Raw genomic sequence first — 19,153 nt, forward strand, 5'->3', positions numbered from 1 at the left:
TACACAGCTGATAGTCCTACTGAATAGACTGTTAAGCTGCTTTTTTCTTGCCATAATACAAAGTCTAAGTAAAGAAAAATGAGTGGCCATCATTACTTTAAGAAATGAAGGTCAGTCAGTCCGAACAATTGGGAAAACTTTGAAAGTGTCCCCAAGTGCAGTGGCAAAAGCCATCAAGCACTACAAAGAAACTGGCTGACACGAGGACCGCCCCAGGAAAGGAAGACCAAGAGTCACCTCTGCTGCGGACGATAAATTCATCTGAGTCACCAGCCTCAGAAATCGCAGGTTAACAGCAGCTCAGATTAGAGAACAGGTCAATGCCACACAGAGTTCTAGCAGCAGACACATCTCTAGAACAACTGTTAAGAGGAAACTGTGTGATTCAGGCCTTCATAGTAAAATAGCTGCTAGGAAACCACTGCTGAGGACAGGCAACAAGCAGAAGAGACTTGTTTGGGCTAAAATACACAAGGAATGGACATTAGACCAGTGGAAATCTGTGCTTTGGTCTGATGAGTACAAGTTTGAGATCTTTGGTTCCAACCACCGTGTCTTTGTGCGACGCAGAAGAGGTGAACGGAGGGACTCTACATGCCTGGTTCCCACCGTGAAGCATGGAGGAGGTGTGATGGTGTGGGGGTGCTTTGCTGGTGACACTGTTGGGGATTTTTTCAAAATTGAAGGCATACTGAACCAGCATGGCTACCACAGCATCTTGCAGCGGCATGCTATTCCATCCGGTTTGCGTTTAGTTGGACCATCATTTATTTTTCAAATAGGACAATGAGCCCAAACACACCTCCAGGCTGTGTAAGGGCTATTTGACCAAGAAGGAGAGTGATGGGGTGCTGCGCCAGAGGACCTGGCCTCCACAGTCACCGGACCTGAACCCAATCGAGATGGTTTGGGGTGTGCTGGACAGCAGAGTGAAGGCAAAAGGGCCAACGAGTGCCAAGCATCTCTGGGAACTCCTTCAAGACTGTTGGAAAGCCATTTCAGGTGACTACCTCTTGAAGCTCATCAACAGAATGCCAAGAGTGTGCGGAGCAGTAATCAAAGCAAAAGGTGACTACTTTGAAGAACCTAGAATATAAGACATATTTTCAGTTGTTTCACACTTTTTTGTTCAGTATATAATTGGACGTGTGTTAATTCATAGTTTCGATGCCTTCAGTGTGAATCTACAATTTTCATAGTCATGAAAATAAAGAAAACTCTTTGAATGAGAAGGCTTGTCTAAACTTTTGGTCTGTACTGTATATTTTTTTTTTTCTCAGGGAATAGGTGCAGGAACCCATCTTCCCCAGTCAGAGAGCTTCACTTGGCTCCGTACTACACAGATCTGACAGGCAACAGGTGGGGAACCTCTGGAATCCCCATTAATGCCAACAGTTGCGACATCTGGGCACCGATCAGTCAGATGTGTGGCACATGCCCTGGATGCTGGAGCTAGCACATAGAAGCTGGTGGAGGAAGTGAACTGTATAGAAAACTACCTTATGTAACAGGCTGCAGAGGAGAAGGCTACCTGAGGTTGCGGAATAAAAAAAAAAAAAAAAAAAAAAAAAGGAGTATATACATATGCATCTATAGATAGAGAGATATAGAATAATATACACACACACACACACACACACACACACACACCTTCCCGGTGTCACCAACATATGCCATACATTGGTGGCAGGAAAAACAGAAAGAGGGGAACTTAAACCTAAATGACAGATGGAGTAATTTCAAAAATTATACTTACTGATTGCAACTTGACCAAGTCTGTTCACCTAAGAAAACAATGATAAGCACCATAAGGAACAGTTGTTTTCTCTTATCAAAAAACATTTACAGAATTACAACTAGACATACTTTCTAAAGAAAAACTGTTTTAAAAAGTTATAAAAAAAAAATAACTTTTACCTGCAGAGCTATTAACAACACTATGTGGTGACAAATACCTGGACACCTCTTCATACTGTTTCCAGGTAAGAGTATTGTTAATGCTACAGCATACAAAGACATTTTTAGACAATTGTGCTCTTAGAATCTTGCAGCAACAGTTTGGGGAAGACAATTTTCTGTTCCAGCATTATAGTATCCCTGTGCAAGTAAAATCCATAAAGTCGTGGTTTTAGGAGGATGGTGTAGAAGAAGTTGAGCAGCTCTGACTTCAGCTCTAACACCTTTGAGACGATCTAGATTGCCAATTACAAACCAGGTCAGTATTTGGACTTCATAGATGCTCTTTTGTTTGAAACAATTCTCACAAATTGCAAAAGCTTAAAGTGGGGGGGGTCATTAATGTCCAATATGTTGGAATGGGATGTCCAACAAGCTCATATAGATGTGATGGTCTTGTATCAACAAGCTTTTCTGTGTTTCCTTATCTTGAATTCCTGATTCAGACCTGTTTAGTTACAGAATGCTGAGAAGGAAGAATGGTTGGGCATACCTGGGTTCTAACCCAACATATATAAGCAAGAAGTGATTATTTATTTATTTTGTTTTGCCCCAAAGCATTGTCTTCTGAATTATACTGTAGTTATACAAGAATGGATCTGTGCTTAGGAGTTATTTTAAAAACCCTCAGAACATTATATATTTTCTGAAAGCAGAAGATTTGTAAAATAAAAAAAAGATTTACATTTTTTATTTTGCATATTTGTAAAATTGTTTATCAAACCTATATTTTTAGGAAAAAAAAAAAACTAAAACGTATCTTCGTAAACAGACAATTTAATCCGCAACTTTTTTTTCCCCACAAAATAAATAAATACTATATGTGTGAGGCCAGAAAACTGTGCAGCTAAAAACTATGTAGAATAACTGTACCCAAAGCCATCAAAAGGAAACACTTTCAATGTCTGCACAGCTCAGTTTAGAGTGGACTGTAAATGAGGGACCTATAATTATTCTGCTCACTCCAAACTGCGTGACAATACCCAATATGCATTGCACAACTATTGTCTACCAACATGCGGCATGCATTGTGTTCAAAATGTGTGCGCATGCTGCTACTAAGGGCTTTAATTTTTTATTGTATTTTTACATTTTACTTTATTGCCATCACAAGCTCCCTATGTTATAGCATTGGGTACGTGGTTGGTACCGTTTATGGAAACATAAGTGCGTTTTGTTTTTTTAGAACCCCAAGAGACTTCCATGCACTCTATTCCAGCTAACTGAGCATAGAGCGGTACTCGATCACGTGTTTACTTGGACTTTCAGCCAGTATTTGACAGCTCCTAACCAAGAAATGCTGAAATCTTTACACTTCTGTGTTCAGTCAGCAGAGCAGACCAGGGAACAGACGTTTCCCGATTTCCTCATGCTTGCGATCCTGGCAATAGTTTTTAAGATCCCAGGAGGAGCCTGGAAACCATAAAATGGGGAGAGGGGTACCATAAGCATATTTAAAAGTAATAGAACTATAGGTAAACCCCCCCCCCCCCCCTCATTTTGGATAGAGGGAGGGTTATAACCTCTGCCAGCTTTTTTTCCCACCATTCCATTGCAAAAATTTCTCTTCACTTACTGTCCCATAGCCAAACAGGAAACAGGAGGAAACCCCTACAAATTAAGGGAATGCCTAGGGTACCCCCAGGTCACCAGAGCTAGTGACCTAATTGGAAGATTTCCCATCTACTACTTTTCTGGGGACAACTCAAAAATTTTGCATTTTCTTTTACTTTTAATGATAATGATAAAGGTAAACAGGACAAATAGAGAGGGTAAATCTCCTTAACGGGGGCACAGACAGCAATAAAAACTGGCAGGTGTGCTAATCCCTCTCCACTCTACCTAAAACTAAAATGTTAGTTCAACTTTAACCTATGGCAGCCATAAGCCTGTTTAACCTCTGGCTGTACCAGAGACATCCCCAGCACATTGGTGTTTTTTTTCCCCCCATTAAGACTATGATGGTGCTGCAGTGCCATTCAAAAACACCAAACTGTGATCATGCTGCATCATTAGTCTGGGTTTTTGCATGGGAAAGAGCGCACATGGGAATGGGAATGGGGACATGACCACAGTCCCGAGGTTGTTGTGAGGCCAGCTGTGCTTCCAGGGGAAGTTTATGGCCTCATCCACATGGGCAAACGGTACCATACACCCAAGTGGGTGGCTGCCTTTACCCACATCTCCAAGCTCATCCCCGACTGTACTTCCATGCTAGACTGCAGCCCTGGTCAGAATGCAGACAGATTAAAGTCTGATCCATGTATCGGTCTCGCATGGATGTGTACTGTCGCCTGCATGTTAATTATTGCAACAGGCTGCCTGCATTGAACACCTGTGCATCACGAGCGGCCCTTTGCATGGATGTATGGACTGGTACACCTATGTAAAAGAAGCCTACAAGTGATTTGACATTCTTATCAGAGGAAAGAAAAAATGAATAAGGCACTCTGCATGGGTAACGGAAGAATATTAAATCAAACGATATGAAAAACTTTGTCCCTAGAGTTCAGATTTAAAGCTGATCTCCAGCTTTACGGTCACTTAAACTAGTTCGTTTGGGCTAGGTTGGCCCAAATAAACCTTTTGCTACACTAACAGGTGTGTGTGTCTGCTGTATACACTGTATGTAGCCTCTATATACAGCACCGTGTTTCGGGAGTAGGACCAGTCCTTCCTGTCTCACACTCGGAACAAAACAGAGTCAGCCTGAGCGGTGCTCAGCCAATCCTACACAGCTTTGCAATTATATGAATGAATGCAAATATTCCTCTGATAGGTAGAGTTCATGACATCAACAGGCCTGGAGAGGTGTGGGGATGATGATATGATCTCCAAATCTTCCAATCAGCGGAAGCCTAATAGTCATTCATAGAATACAAAGCTGCCTATTAATGGCTCAGCACAGCTCAACCTTTTTTTGTTATGGGTAAAAGATGAAAAACGCTTGTCTCAAGGCTGTACACTGTATGTGGCTGAGGCTATACACTGTGCACCCACCTGTTAGTGTAGGAAATAGTTCATTTGGGCCAGCTTGGCCCAAAAACCTAAAGTGAGAGTAAACATGGAAATCGGCTAAGTAAATTTTAAGCCAAGAAAGCAGATTTAAAAGAGTATGGAAAATGACCAAAAATGGTCCGGCAGCAAAAAGATTTAAGTACACCTAAAGGCAAAACATTTTTTATTTTTTTTTAGTTTTGTCAGTGCCCTGTTATGGAGAGTCACCATTTCTGTTTGTCCCGTTTACTTTTGTTATCAGGAATAAAAAAAAACCCACATTTCAGATTGTCACCAGAACAGGTATAGAGGGAAATGTTCCAATGGGGAGGACACTAGTTTTTGGTGACAACCAGGGATTGTCACACACTTAGGCTGCTTTCACACTGGGGCGAGAGCAGCGTCGGCGGTAAAGCGCCGCTATTTTTAGCGGCGCTTTACCGTCGTTTTAGCGGCGGTGTGCGGGCGCTAGCGGGGTGGTTTTAACCCCCGCTAGTGGCCGAAAAGGGGTTAAACCCGCCCGCAAAGCGCCGCTGCAGCGGCGCTTTGCCGGCGGTATTGCCGCGGTGTCCCATTGATTTCAATGGGTAGCCGCGGTGAATACACCGCTCCTTCACCGCTGCAAAGATGCGGCTAGCAGGACTTTTTTCACCGTCCTGCCAGCGCATCGCTCCAGTGTGAAAGCCCTCCGGCTTTCACACTGGAGTTAAAGGGGCCGGTTTTTTTCAGGCGTTACACAGGCGCTATTTTTAGCGCTGTAACGCCTGAATACCGCCCCAGTGTGAAAGCAGCCTTACTATTGTGGCTATTGGACAGGAAGTGAGGGGAAATCTCCCAAATGGGACACAAATTGTAAAAAAAAAAAAAAAAAAAAGGAAAACAAATGGGTTATAACAGGGGTTTAAAATGTAACGTTACCCATAACAATTGAGGTTAAAAAAAAAAAAAAAAAAACACACACATTCTACTTTAAAGTGTTACTAAACCCAGTAATATAAAAGTAGTTCTCCCCCTCTCCTTGGTCTTAAAAACTATAGGTCACGTTTTTCAATTAAACAATGTACATTTCTAGCCTTGATTTTATGTATTGGCTCAGATAGAGCGGACGGCTTACAGAAGCTTTACAGTGCTGAAGTTTACAAACAGTGGAAGAGGGAGAAAGGGAAAAATATCAGGGAGATAAGAAAAGACACTATCTATGCAAGTTTAAAGTCCACTTTTTAACTTGTACCTACAGGTAAGCCTATAATAAGACTTACCTTAAGACCCCTTTCACACTGAGGCACTTTTGGGCTAAAAATAGTGCCTGTAAAGCACCTCCCGTGCTGCTCCAGTGTGAGAGCCCGAGTGCCTTCACACTGGGGTGGGTGTGTTTGCAGGATGTTAAAAAAAGTCCCGCAAGCAGCATTTTTCAGGCAGTGCAGGAGCGGTGTATACACCACTCCTCCACCGCCCCTGCATTGTGAGCACTTTTAACCTTTTATTTGGCCGCTAGCAGGGGTTAAAAGCATTGCTAAAATTAGCAGCACTTTACCACTAACACCCCCGTCCCAGTGTGACAGTAGCCGTAGGTACAGTAAATATTTCCTAAACTTGCACGGTTTAGGAGATATTCACACAACATGCAGCCAGTGATGTCACAATGTGCTCTGAAAGGACAGTATACCCATGCCATAATCGCAGTCCCAGATATTTATACAGCTGGAGCCTGCAAACTTGGAAGACCAGGTGAAGATGAAAGCTCCGGGGAGCCTGTTAGCTGATCGGCCTCTAGTGGCTCCGATTTTAGGCACAGTTCTGAGAATAGACAGCAATTGAGCATGTGCAGAGCAGTGCATTACTGGATTTTAAACAGTATAGGCACTAAGGATGAGCTTCGGCGTGTTCGCACAGCCCACGTACAGAGCCCGCCAAGAAGTTGGCACTGCGTTGATCGCAGGCAGCGAGACATTTCCCAATCTCTGCAGCCGCGCATTGGGACAATGTCTCACTACCTGCGATTAGCACAGCGCTGTGCCGACTTTCTGGTGGGCTCTGCACGTGGGCTGTGCGAACACGCCGGAGCTCATCCTTAATAGGCACTTATTTTTAATGTTTTACATAGTTATACTCAAGAAAGGGACCAGCCCATTGTGTTCTATCAAGACTTTTTTTTTTTTTTTGACTTAAAGTGATTTCAAAGTCTATTTTTTTTTCAATAAAAATGTTATACTTACCTCCTCTGTGCAGTTGGTTTTGCACAGACAGCCTGGATCCTCCTGTACTCGGGTCCCTCTTCTGTGCTCCTGGCCCCTCCCTTCTGTCAAGGGCCCCCACAGCAAGCAGCTTGCTATAGGGGTACTTGAGCTGAGCCCCGATTGCTGATTGACTTTGATTGACAGCAGGAGCCAATGGTGCTGCTGCTGTTTCTCAGCCAATCAGGAGGGTGGGTCTTGGATGGCCGAGATACTAGTGAACAGAGATAAGGCTCAGGTAAGTTTTAGGGGGTGCAGGTGCACAGAGAAGGCTTTTTATCTTAATGTATTAAAATAAAAAAACCTTCCGGCTTTACATTTCCTTAAGGGCTCTTTTACACGGGACGGATCCACCCCGCAGACACCCGCTTGCTCAGCGGAGATCGCTCCATCGATCCCCTCTGAGCAGGAAGATGACAGGTCCATCTCTGCACACTGTGCAGGGACGGACCTGTTAGAGCGCCGCACTCCCCTATGGGAGATTGGATGACAACGGACCGCAGAGTCTGTCGTCACCCGATCCGATGACGGATGGAAAAGTAGGTTTTTCCTCCGTCACACTTTTTTGGATCGGATGTCAGCGGACATGTCACCGCTGACATCCGACGCTGCATAAAGGGCTATGAAGTATCCGTTCAGGTCCGCCTAAAAAACTGACAGGAGGACCTGAATGGATCGGTCATGTGAAAGGGGCCTTAAAGTGTAAGTTCACCTTTACAGAAAAATCTGTAAGGTGATCTTGTACAGGACCCCCCCCCCCCCCGCGCTGATCTGGAGCGTGGCGACCTTGTTCTGAGCCCCGGTACAGCCGCCTCATGACTCTTAGAAATCTCCTCAATTTTCTCTCTTCTTCCCTGCTAAGAGGACACAGGAACTTACCCTTTAAGTTCCACTTTAATTTATCAACAATGAAGGAAAATGAGTTCTACTTTAGGCTTAAGGATGAGCTCAGGCGTGTTTGCACACTCTACGTGCAGAGCCCACCAGGAAGTCGGCACTGCACAGCGCTAATCACAGGCAGTGAGACATTTCCCGATCTCTGCAGCCGCACATCGGAACGATGTCTCACTGCCTGTGATTAGCGCAGGGCTGCGCCAATTTCCTGGCGGGCTCTGCACGTGGGTTGCGCTAACACGCCTGAGCTCATCCTTATTTAGGCTATGTTCAGACCTTTGTGTATTGGAGTGCATGGAAAATCACGTGCTTTCCTGACGCGCAAGACAAACATGCCATTTAGCAGATGGACAGCAGTGCCATTATTTGTTAATGGCACCCCCACGCATCTGCCAACGCACACAACGCATTTCTCACCCATAGGGCAGTCTATGAAATGAATGGACTGCCCAATGTGTGGGAAACACACCAGACCGCATCCATCCAGATCAACTCCATGCCTGTGGTTTGTATGGCTGGACATGACTTTAGTTGCCTTCCTCTAGGGCTCAGAGCCCTGAGAGGTTGTGTAGGATAGCTGGGTGTACTGACTTACACTGGGCTCCCTACAGCCTCAGTCTGGGGGTGACACGTGATCACCGGTGCACTGCTCTGTGTATCTCGTACTCACATTGTAAGTAAGGAAGCTTTTCCCCACGGCGGTAACCACGTAGAACTCCTTGTGCCTCTTGTGGTATCTGACTACATGGGGGATGTGGTTACTGTACAAGCCCAGAGACCGGTACCCGGTAAATAGAACGCTGCCCCGTCTCGTCTCCGCTGCCATATTCACCCACGGAAGCTCCAGCCAGCAAAGCGACAACCACGTGGGTGCAAGCAGCTAGTGGCTTCACAACATAGCCTATCAATAGAGCTTCCGGGTGAGCGCGCAGTTGTCTAACTCCTCCGCCTCTCTCTGTCCCTGCATGTTGGTTCCCAGCAAGAGCCCTTGTATTTTCTATTTGCCAGTGTATAAGCTCAGTGTTCCCAGAATGCGCAGCCTTTATTGTATTGAAGACAACTTTCCTGAAGATGCCAATCCTGTCACCCCAATCACCATCTGATGTATTCCTATCCATAAATATGTATAGAACCCATTCACACATCGGCTGCTTTTGGTTTACTGTTAAATATCAATAAGTAGAGAACTTGTACAAGTTAGGCTATGTTAATACTTGTGTGTTGTGGCAATACAAGCAGCCATTTAAGACCCCCTTCACACTGGGGCTGCGTTTATGGTTACCACATGTCTGGGATTCACCCGGACAGTCTGGGTTTTGAATCATGTGTCCAGGTTTTAGACTGTCTAAAAGCCGGACACATTATTCATCCCGGACTGCAACCCCCCCCAACTTAGGCATGCCTGGGCACACTCTATTCACCCAATGCAGTGCAGATTCCCCCTGTTGCCCTGGTTGCACACACCTATGCTCTCTATTAACCAAGTACCACCACAACCATGTGCATAGGCCCCCTCCCTCTCTTCTCTGCCCTGCCCCTGAGCAAGTTTACTCAATGCGAGGGGGACACAGATGTAAAGGATGCTCTGCAGACTCTTAGTCTGCAGAGTACCCCCTTGCCCTGGGCCACTTAAGAGTTCGGGTTTGGCTTGAAGAAAAAGGGGCAACCCCAGCTATGTTAGTGTTAAAGCGCCGCTCGTTATTGCTCTTTAATTGTCACTTTTCGGCCACTAGAAGGTGTTAAAGTGGTTGTAAACCCTTACAAACCACTTTGACCTACAGGTAAGCCTAGATTAAGGCTTACCTGTAGGTCCAAGAAATATCTCCTAAACCTATACGGTTAAGGCCGCGTACACACGCGCGGACTGTTCGCCCAACCTTGTCCGCTGAACAGTGTTTGGGCGGACAGTCCGCTCGTGTGTGGGGCTTCAGCGGACAGTTTCAGCGGACAGTTGGCCGAACAAGGTCTTACGGAAATTCCGAAAAACTGTCCGCTGAAACAAGGTTTCAGCGGACTGTTCGCTCGTGTGTAGGCTTGTTCGGCCAACAAAGTCTAGCGCATGCTCAGAAAGGATTTCCACGTCGGAAGGTTGCATTGCAGTGTATAGGACGTCGTATTTTTCGTCCCGTCGTACGTGCCGTTCACGTCATCGCGCACGGTTTCAGCAAACTGTTCGTCCGTCGTGTGTGGCCATGTCCGTCCATGCTAAGTTTGAGCGGACTGTTCGCTCAAACTGTTGGACGGACAAAGTTGGGCCAACAGTCCGCGCGTGTGTACGCGGCCTTAGGAGATATTTACCTGAAGACAGCCACCGCAGGCGCACTGGGTAAGCCGCAGATCGCGGCGAGTGACGTCATCGCTGCTCCGGCGAATCATAGCGACCCACCAAGAAGATGATGCGCCGGACTACAGGGGACATCGGTGACATCGCTGGCTCCTGTGTCAGGTAAGTGACACATAATGGACTACTATGCAATGCATAGTAGTCCATTATGCTTTACCTTTGCAGGGAATCAAAGAGGAAGTAAACCCATCAGGGTTTACTTCCTCTTTAAAAGTGCCCGTGTTGCGTGGCTTCCGAATCGCTTTTCAGGTGCTGCCCATTCATTTCAATGAAAAGTCACACTGAAATGAATGGGAGGCTATTTGTAGTGATAAAACGCCTGATAACCACCTCAGTGTAAAAGGGATCTTACAGATCCGCAGCAGTGCCTAATCGCACACCACACGCATTATGCTAATATGTACATATGTTCCATGCCTCCCAACACTCTGAGATAAGAGTAAGGGACACACATACCTCCCAAAATTTTGAGATGGGAATGATGGACACCTATCAGAAAAAGTATGCAGGCATAGGACACACCCCTTGTCATGCCCCCTTAAAGTAGAATTGTACAAAAAAAACAAGATTGGTTAAACACACAAGTGCTTTTTTTACCACTACTATTCTTTTATATTGGCTTTTACAAATGCAGCAATTTGGAAATCAGATGAAAGGTTTAGTGCTGGAAAACACTTTTGACAGATAAAAAGTGCATTTTATATACAACTATATAGATCAGACCAAAATGAGGGACAAATGAGGAGGAACGAAGGACAGAGGGACATTGCTCCAAATCAGGAACAGTTGGAAGCTATGGACACCTATTAGCAAAAGTATGCAGGCATAGGACACACCTCTTGCCACGCCCCTTAACCACTTGAGATCCGCGCTATAGTCAAATGACGGCTACAGCGCGGATCTCGATAGCCGGGACTACGTCTATTGACGTCGTCCCCTTTAATGGCTCCCTGCGCGCTCCCGGGAGTGCGCATCGGGGAAAATCTGTGTTCGCCGTGTCCCCTGGACACAGCCAATCACAGATCGCTGTAAACGGCCAATCACAGCGGCCGTTTACAGCGCGATCGCCGCCTCCAATGGGTGATGATCTCAAATGTAAACAAATGAGATCATCTCCCATTGCCGAATCTGTCTCCTCACACAGAGACAGCGTGTGAGGAGAGAGATTCTGAGAGTTACTATTACAAGTGTTATTAGTGCCATCTGTGCCCGCCAGTGCCCATCTGTACCCCGCCAGTGCCCATCTGTACCCTGCCAGTGCCCATCTCTACCCCGCCAGTGCCCATCTCTACCCCGCCAGTGCCCACCTGTGCACCATCTGTGCACCATCTGTGCAACGTCAGTGCCCATCTGTGCACCGCCAGTGCCCGCCAGTGCCAATCGTGCCCATCTGTACCAATCGGTGCCCATCTGTACCATCTGTGCCGCCTCAGTGCCCATCTGTGCCGCCTCAGCAGTGCCCATCTGCTGCCTCATCAATGCACATCTGTGCAATAAATCTGCACATCTGTGCAATAAATCAGTGCACATCTGTGCCGACCCATCAGTGCCCATCTGTGTCACCTCAGTAGTGCCCATCTGTGCCACCTCAGTAGTGCCCATCTGTGCCGCCTCAGCAGCGCCCATCTGTGCCGCCTCAGCAGTGCCCATCTGTGCCCATCTGCCGCCTCATCAGTGCACATCTGTGCAATTAATCAGTGCACATCTGTGCCGACCCATCAGTGCCCATTTGTGCCGCCTCAACAGCGCCCATCTGTGCCACCTCAAAAGCGCCCATCTGTGCCACCTAAATAGCACCCATCTGTGCCACCTAAACAGTGCACATCTGTACAATCAGTGCACATCTGTGCCGACTCATCAGTGCACATCTGTGCCGACTCATCAGTGCACATCTGTGCCGACTCATCAGTGCACATCTGTGCCGACTCATCAGTGCCCATCTGTGCCACCTCTGTGCTGCTTCAACAGTACACATCTGTGCCACCTCATCAGTGCACATCTGTGCCATCAATCAGTGCACATCAGTGCCAGCTCATCAGTGCCCATCAGTGCAGGCTTAGCACACACCTGTGCAGTCTCAACACCAGCAACCATGTCTAAACGAGTCTTTTCCGCCAAGGAGGCGTACAAAATTCTTTCCACGGCCGACGAGAGCAACGGGGAGCTCTCCTCTTCAGATTCTCTTTCAGATTCGGATTCTGAAGCCGACATAAATTATGAGCCAGTCCTCAGTAGTGAAACACTGACTGAATCCGAGGAGGAAGATATCCGGCCCATCAAACGAAGGCGTTCTAGTGAGGCAGTGCTGTCCACCAGCACCGAAGTGCCGTCCACCAGCACCGCAGTGCCCCGGCAAGAAAGGCCAAGTACCAGTGGGGTGTCATCTCAGCCCCAAAGTGTTAGGAGCCATGCCGGCCTTCCCTATGCCCTTCAGAACCCCTTGTGGCTTCCTCCTAATTCAGGAGAGGCCAATGTTCCCCCTTTCACTGCCCAGCCAGGAGTCCAGGTGGACATGGAGAATTTTACCCCAATAGATTTTTTTAACCACTTTCAGACCGGACCATTTTGCTGGTAAATGACCAGAGGTCTTTTTACACTTTGGCACTGCGCTGCTTTAACTGGTAATTGCGCGGTCATGCAATATTGTACCCAAACAAAATTTGCGTCCTTTTCTTCCCACAAATAGAGCTTTCTTTTGATGGTATTTGATTGCCTCTGCGATTTTTATTTTTTGCGATATAAACGTAAAAAGACCGCAAATTTTGAAAAAAAATGATATTTTCTACTTTTTGTTATTAGAAAAATCCAATAAACTCAATTTTAGTCATACATTTAGGCCAAAATGTATTCAGCCACATGTCTTTGGTAAAAAAAAAGTCAATAATTGTATATTTATTGGTTTGCGCAAAAGTTGTCACATCTACAAACTAAGGTACGTTTTCTGGAATTTACGCAGCTTTTAGTTTACGACTGCCTATCTCATTTCTTGAGGTGCTAAAATGGCAGGGCAGTACAAAACCCCCCCAAATGACCCCATTTTGGAAAGTAGACCCCCTAAGGAAATTGATAAGAGGCATGTTGAGCCCATTGAATATTTTATTTTTTTGCCTCAAGCGATTGAATAATGACAAAAAAAAAATTTTTTTTTTTTTTTTACACAAAGTTGTCACTAAATGATATATTGCTCACACATGCTATGGGCGTATGTGAAATGACACCCCAAAATAAATTCTGCTGCTTCTCCTGAGTACGGGGATACCACATATGTGGGACTTTTTGGGAGCCTAGCCGCGTACGGGGCCCCGAAAACCAAGCACCGCCTTCAGGCTTTCTAAGGGCGTAAATTTTTGAGTTCACTTCTCACTACCTATTACAGTTTTGAAGGCCATAAAATGCCAAGATGGCACAAAACCCCCACAAATGACCCCATTTTAGAAAGTAGACACCCCAAGCTATTTGCTGAGAGGCATGTTGAGTTCATGGAATATTTTATATTTTGCCACAAGTTGCGGGAAAATTACAAACTTTTTTTTTTTTTTTTTTTTTTTCACAAAGTTGTCACTAAATGATATATTGCTCACACATGCCATGGGCATATGTGAAATGACACCCCAAAATAAATTCTGCTGCTTCTCCTGAGTACGGGGATACCACATATGTGGGACTTTTTGGGAGCCTAGCCGCGTACGGGGCCCCGAAAACCAAGCACCGCCTTCAGGCTTTCTAAGGGCGTAAATATTTGACTTCACTCCTCACTACCTATTACAGTTTTGAAGGCCATAAAATGCCAAGATGGCACAAAACCCCCACAAATGACCCCATTTTAGAAAGTAGACACCCCAAGCTATTTGCTGAGAGGCATGTTGAGTCCATGGAATATTTTATATTTTGCCACAAGTTGCGGGAAAATTACAAACTTTTTTTTTATTTTTTTTTTTTTCACAAAGTTGTCACTAAATGATATATTGCTCACGCATGCCATGGGCATATGTGAAATGACACCCCAAAATAAATTCTGCTGCTTCTCCTGAGTACGGGGATACCACATATGTGGGACTTTTTGGGAGCCTAGCCGCGTACGGGGCCCCGAAAACCAAGCACCGCCTTCAGGCTTTCTAAGGGCGTTACAGTTTTGAAGGCCATAAAATGCCAAGATGGCACAAACCCCCCCCAAATGACCCCATTTTGGAAAGTAGACACCCCTAAATTTAGGGGTACACTAGTGAGACTAGGTAATAAATGGCGGGTGCCCTGAAACTATAAAAAAATAACTAACCAACCAGCGTCACCTGTAACAGTTATATGGTGATCACTGGTGAAAGGGTTAACTAGGGGGCAATCAGGGGGCTTTATGCGGTAGTATATGGGGGTCCCTGGCGCTATAAAAAGCTGCGGCGAACCTAAATACCTACTTGCCTAACTAGCGTCACCTGTGACACTAATACAGCGATCAGAAAAACGATCGCTTATTAGGCTGGGTTCACACTGGAGCGATGCGGGAACGCCACGAATGCGCGGCGGGTTCCCGCATCGCATGCCTCCCGGCGGCAGTTCACACTGCCCTATGCGAACTGCTGGGAGTGTCAGTGAAATGTTACTGACACCCCCAGATCAGTTCGCATATCGCAGTGCGATCTGCAAACTCGGATCGCATGGTGTGAACACCCATGCGATCCGATTCTGCTGCGGGCCAAAAAAAGGGTCCCGTGCGAATTTGCGGCGGGTGCGGCGGGTGTGGCGGGTGCGGCGAATGGCTGAACTCGAATCGCACAGAGATCGGATGTGATTTGCACTGCAGTGCGAATCACATCCGTTCTCAAACCGCTGCAATCTGAACCCAGCCTTAGTGACACTGGCGACGGGGGGTGATCACGGGGTTAAACCTTTATTGGGGGGGTTAGGGGGGTACCTTAGAACTAAAGGGGGCTAACCCTAACTGCCCTAACAGTTATTAGTCACAAATGACACCCGCCGGGTGATCAGGGGGTTAAACCTTTATTAGGTAATAAATGGCGGGTGCCCTGAAACTATAAAAAAATAACTAACCAACCAGCGTCACCTGTAACAGTTATATGGTGATCACTGGTGAAAGGGTTAACTAGGGGGCAATCAGGGGGCTTTATGCGGTAGTATATGGGGGTCCCTGGCGCTATAAAAAGCTGCGGCGAACCTAAATACCTACCTGCCTAACTAGCGTCACCTGGGACACTAATACGGCGATCAGAAAAATGATCGCTTATTAGGCTGGGTTCACACTGGAGCGATGCGGAAACGCCGCGAATCCGCGGCGGGTTCCCGCATCGCATGCCTCCCGGCGGCAGTTCACACTGCCCTATGCGAACTGCTGGGAGTGTCAGTGAAATGTTACTGACACCCCCAGATCAGTTCGCATATCGCAGTGCGATCTGCAAACTCGGATCGCATGGTGTGAACACCCATGCGATCCGATTCTGCTGCGGGCCAAAAAAAGGGTCCCGTGCGAATTTGCGGCGGGTGCGGCGGGTGTGGCGGGTGCGGCGGGTGCGGCGAATGGCTGAACTCGAATCGCACAGAGATCGGATGTGATTTGCACTGCAGTGCGGTGCGAATCACATTCGTTCTCATAAACCGCTGCAATGTGAACCCAGCCTTAGTGACACTGGCGACGGGGGGTGATCACGGGGTTAAACCTTTATTGGGGGGGTTAGGGGGGTACATTAGAACTAAAGGGGGCTAACTCTAACTGCCCTAACAGTTATTACAGTCACAAATGACACCAATGCAAAAAAAAAAAAAAAAAAAAAAAAAATGACATTGGTGTCACTGTGACTGGGGGGCAGGGGTAATTGGGGGGGTGATCGGGGGGTAAAGGGGGGGTGTGAGTGTGCCTGGCATGTTCTACTGTGTGTGGGATGTGTTGGTGCAACTCACTGATCCGCTCTCCTCCGTGTCGGAACGAAAAATACCGACACGGAGGAGAGAATACATCACTTCCTCTCCTGTGTTTACATTACAGGAGAGGAAGTGATGTCACCGGGGATTTCTATTCGTCGGGAGCGATCGCGAGGGGGTGGCCATGAATGAATGGCCGTCCCCTCGTCCGGGATCGCTCCCGAACGAAAACCGACCGCCGCAGGCACCGGGCGGGGGCCCGATCGGGCCCCCGACCCGCGGGAGGCAAATCACGTACATGTACGTGCTTATGCCTGCCCGTGCCATTCTGCCGACGTACATCGGCGTTAGGCGGTCGGCAAGTGGTTAATTTAATTTTTACGGAGGATATGTTGGCGTCAATTGTGGCCCAGTGCAACATGTATGCACAACAATTTATTTTGAAAAATCCGACATCTTATTATGTCCGTCCCTACGAATGGAGAGACCTAACGGTGGAGGAGTTCAAGGTTTTTTTAGGCCTCACATTTAACATGGGACTCAACAAAAAAAATCAATTGCATACCTATTGGTCAACCCACCCCCTCCACCACACACCACTCTTCTCCACGGTAATGCCCAGAACCAGGTATCAGATGATCATGAGGTTCTTACATTTCAGCGACAATACCCAGTGCCTTCCACGAAATGACCCAAATTACGACAGGCTTTAAAAATTCGATCAATACTTCATTATTTTTCACAAACATTCCCCAAATTGTTTACCCCGGACCAACACATATGTGTGGATGAGTCCCTTATTAAATTTAGCGGTAGGCTTAAAATGAAGCAATTTATGCCCAGCAAAAGGGCCCGCTATGGGGTGAAGATCTACAAATTATGCGACCGAGCCACGGGGTACACATATTCCTTCATAGTGTACGAAGGGAAGGACACCCAGCTCCAGCCCCCTAATTGTCCGGACTACTTGGGATCCAGCGGGAAAGTTGTTTGGGACCTCATATACCCCCTATTGGATAAAGGCTACCACGGACATACCATTGGTACAAAAAAGTAGCAATTTATTTTTTTCAATTGGCCATTTACAATTCCTATGTCATTTACCGCAACTCCACCCAAAACCCCAAATGTTTCTTTGGCTACCAGGAGGAAGTTTTCACTGCCCTTATTTTCTCAAACGGCCCACCAGAAAATATCCGATCAGATGTTGTTAGTCGACTCTCTGAGCGCCACTTTCCCGATAAAATCCCTCCCAAACCAACAGGCCAAAGACGTCAAAAAAGATGTAAGGTGTGTACCAGAGCAGGAGTCAGAAAAGACACATCTTATTATTGTGCACAATGTCCTTCCCAACCAGGCCTCTGCATAGGGGACTGTTTTCGGCGTTACCATACTTCAATAAATTTTTAGTGAAGTATGGTAAACATAATCCTCAGTTCCTGCCTTCATACACCTTCACACCCCTTATGCCACTGCCTGCTCTGTAACTGACCCTGGCTTGTTATTTGACCACTCTTATGCTTGCCGATTCTGTACATACCGCTGCTTGATCTGGAACTGACCCTGGACTGTTATTCGACAATGCTTCTGCCTAATGATTCTGTACATACCTCTGCCTGATCTGGAACTGACCCTGGACTGTTATTCGACCATGCTTCTGCCTAACGATTCTGTACATACCTCTGCCTGATCTGGAACTGACCTTGGACTGTTTGACCACGATATTTGCCTGCCTCTTGGACTGATCTTGTATTCTGCAACTGGACTAGTGGGATTCAACACAGGGTCTCACATATGTGAGGGGCTCCAGTATAGTTTTTCTGGATGAAGAAAACTATTTTCTTTGTTTTCTTATTCCTAGATTAGGGTCTAGAGACTCGGAGGCTTCAAAGAGATTTTGGAGGGAGAAGCCTCTACCCCTATCCCCATTCTGTCCTGAACGAGGCTCTACTTCTGTCTGCTGCCTGTAGGACTTACTGCCGTCATGCCGCACTGACCACACCACATGGACCTGCCTACTACCAGGACCAATATTTTTGGCACTGCTGACAATATCTCTGCACTGACCCTGAACTGTATATGGACAGTATCCCTGCCTGCTGCCTGAAAAATTGTGTTCGCTGTTGCTGACCAAATCCCTGCCTGCTGCCTGGACCAGTGATATCCTCCTGTGGACAACTGCGCTTCTAAAACCACAGGTAATCTTTTCTTTACCCTTTGCTCAGCATAATGTATTTGGGGGTGTAATTCTTGGTATGTGCAGGCTATGTGTCCCTGGAACGCCCGACGGTGTTCCTTGCATGTTGCGCCTCTGTATGTGGCCAGGCTGTATAAACGTCTCACACATGTGGTATTGCCATACTCAGGAGGAGTAGTAGAATGTATTTTGGGGTGTTATTTTTGCTATGTAAATGCTATGCGTTGGAAATATCTTATAAACTGACAACTTTGTGTAAAAAAAAATGCGTTTTCATTTTTTTCCACATTTTCCAAAAACTTCTGGAAAAAATGAACCATTGAAAAGACTCATTATGCCTCATAGATTATACGTTGGGATGTTAGCTTTCCAAAATGGGGTCATTTTTGTGGACGTTTCCATTGCCCTGGTGTTCCAGGGCCTTCAAAACTGTAATAGGTGGTTGAGAAATGAAATGTGTAATTTATGCTCCTAGAATGCCTGAAGGTGCTACTTCAAAATTAGGCCTCTGTATGTGGTCAGGCTGTGTAAAAGTCTCACACATGTGGTATCGTTATACTCAGGAGGAGTAGGAGTATGTATTTTGGGGTGTTATTTGTGGCATGCACATTCCGTGTGGGAGAAATAAGCTATTACAATGAAAATTTTGTGAAAAAAAAA

The 19,153-nt window shown here is 46.4% G+C and overlaps 1 protein-coding gene across 1 annotated transcript in view; it reads right to left on the reverse strand.

The window, feature by feature from the left end:
- Positions 1-8,999, reverse strand: part of WDR36 (WD repeat domain 36) — a 119,842-nt gene extending 110,843 nt beyond the window's left edge. The window contains exons 1-2 of the mRNA XM_077462297.1: positions 8,752-8,999; positions 1,757-1,784 (exon numbers count right to left, since the gene is read on the reverse strand). Coding sequence (XP_077318423.1) covers positions 1,757-1,784; positions 8,752-8,907 — 184 coding nt within the window. The 5' untranslated portion in view covers positions 8,908-8,999. The remainder of the gene's footprint in view (positions 1-1,756; positions 1,785-8,751) is intronic.
- Between the last annotated feature and the right edge of the window lie 10,154 nt (positions 9,000-19,153).

The sequence above is a fragment of the Lithobates pipiens genome, unplaced genomic scaffold, assembly GCF_037356315.1.
Source record: "Lithobates pipiens isolate NorthernLeopardFrog02 unplaced genomic scaffold, aLitPip1_a1.2 Scaffold_3, whole genome shotgun sequence".
Classification (NCBI taxonomy): Eukaryota; Metazoa; Chordata; class Amphibia; order Anura; family Ranidae; genus Lithobates; species Lithobates pipiens.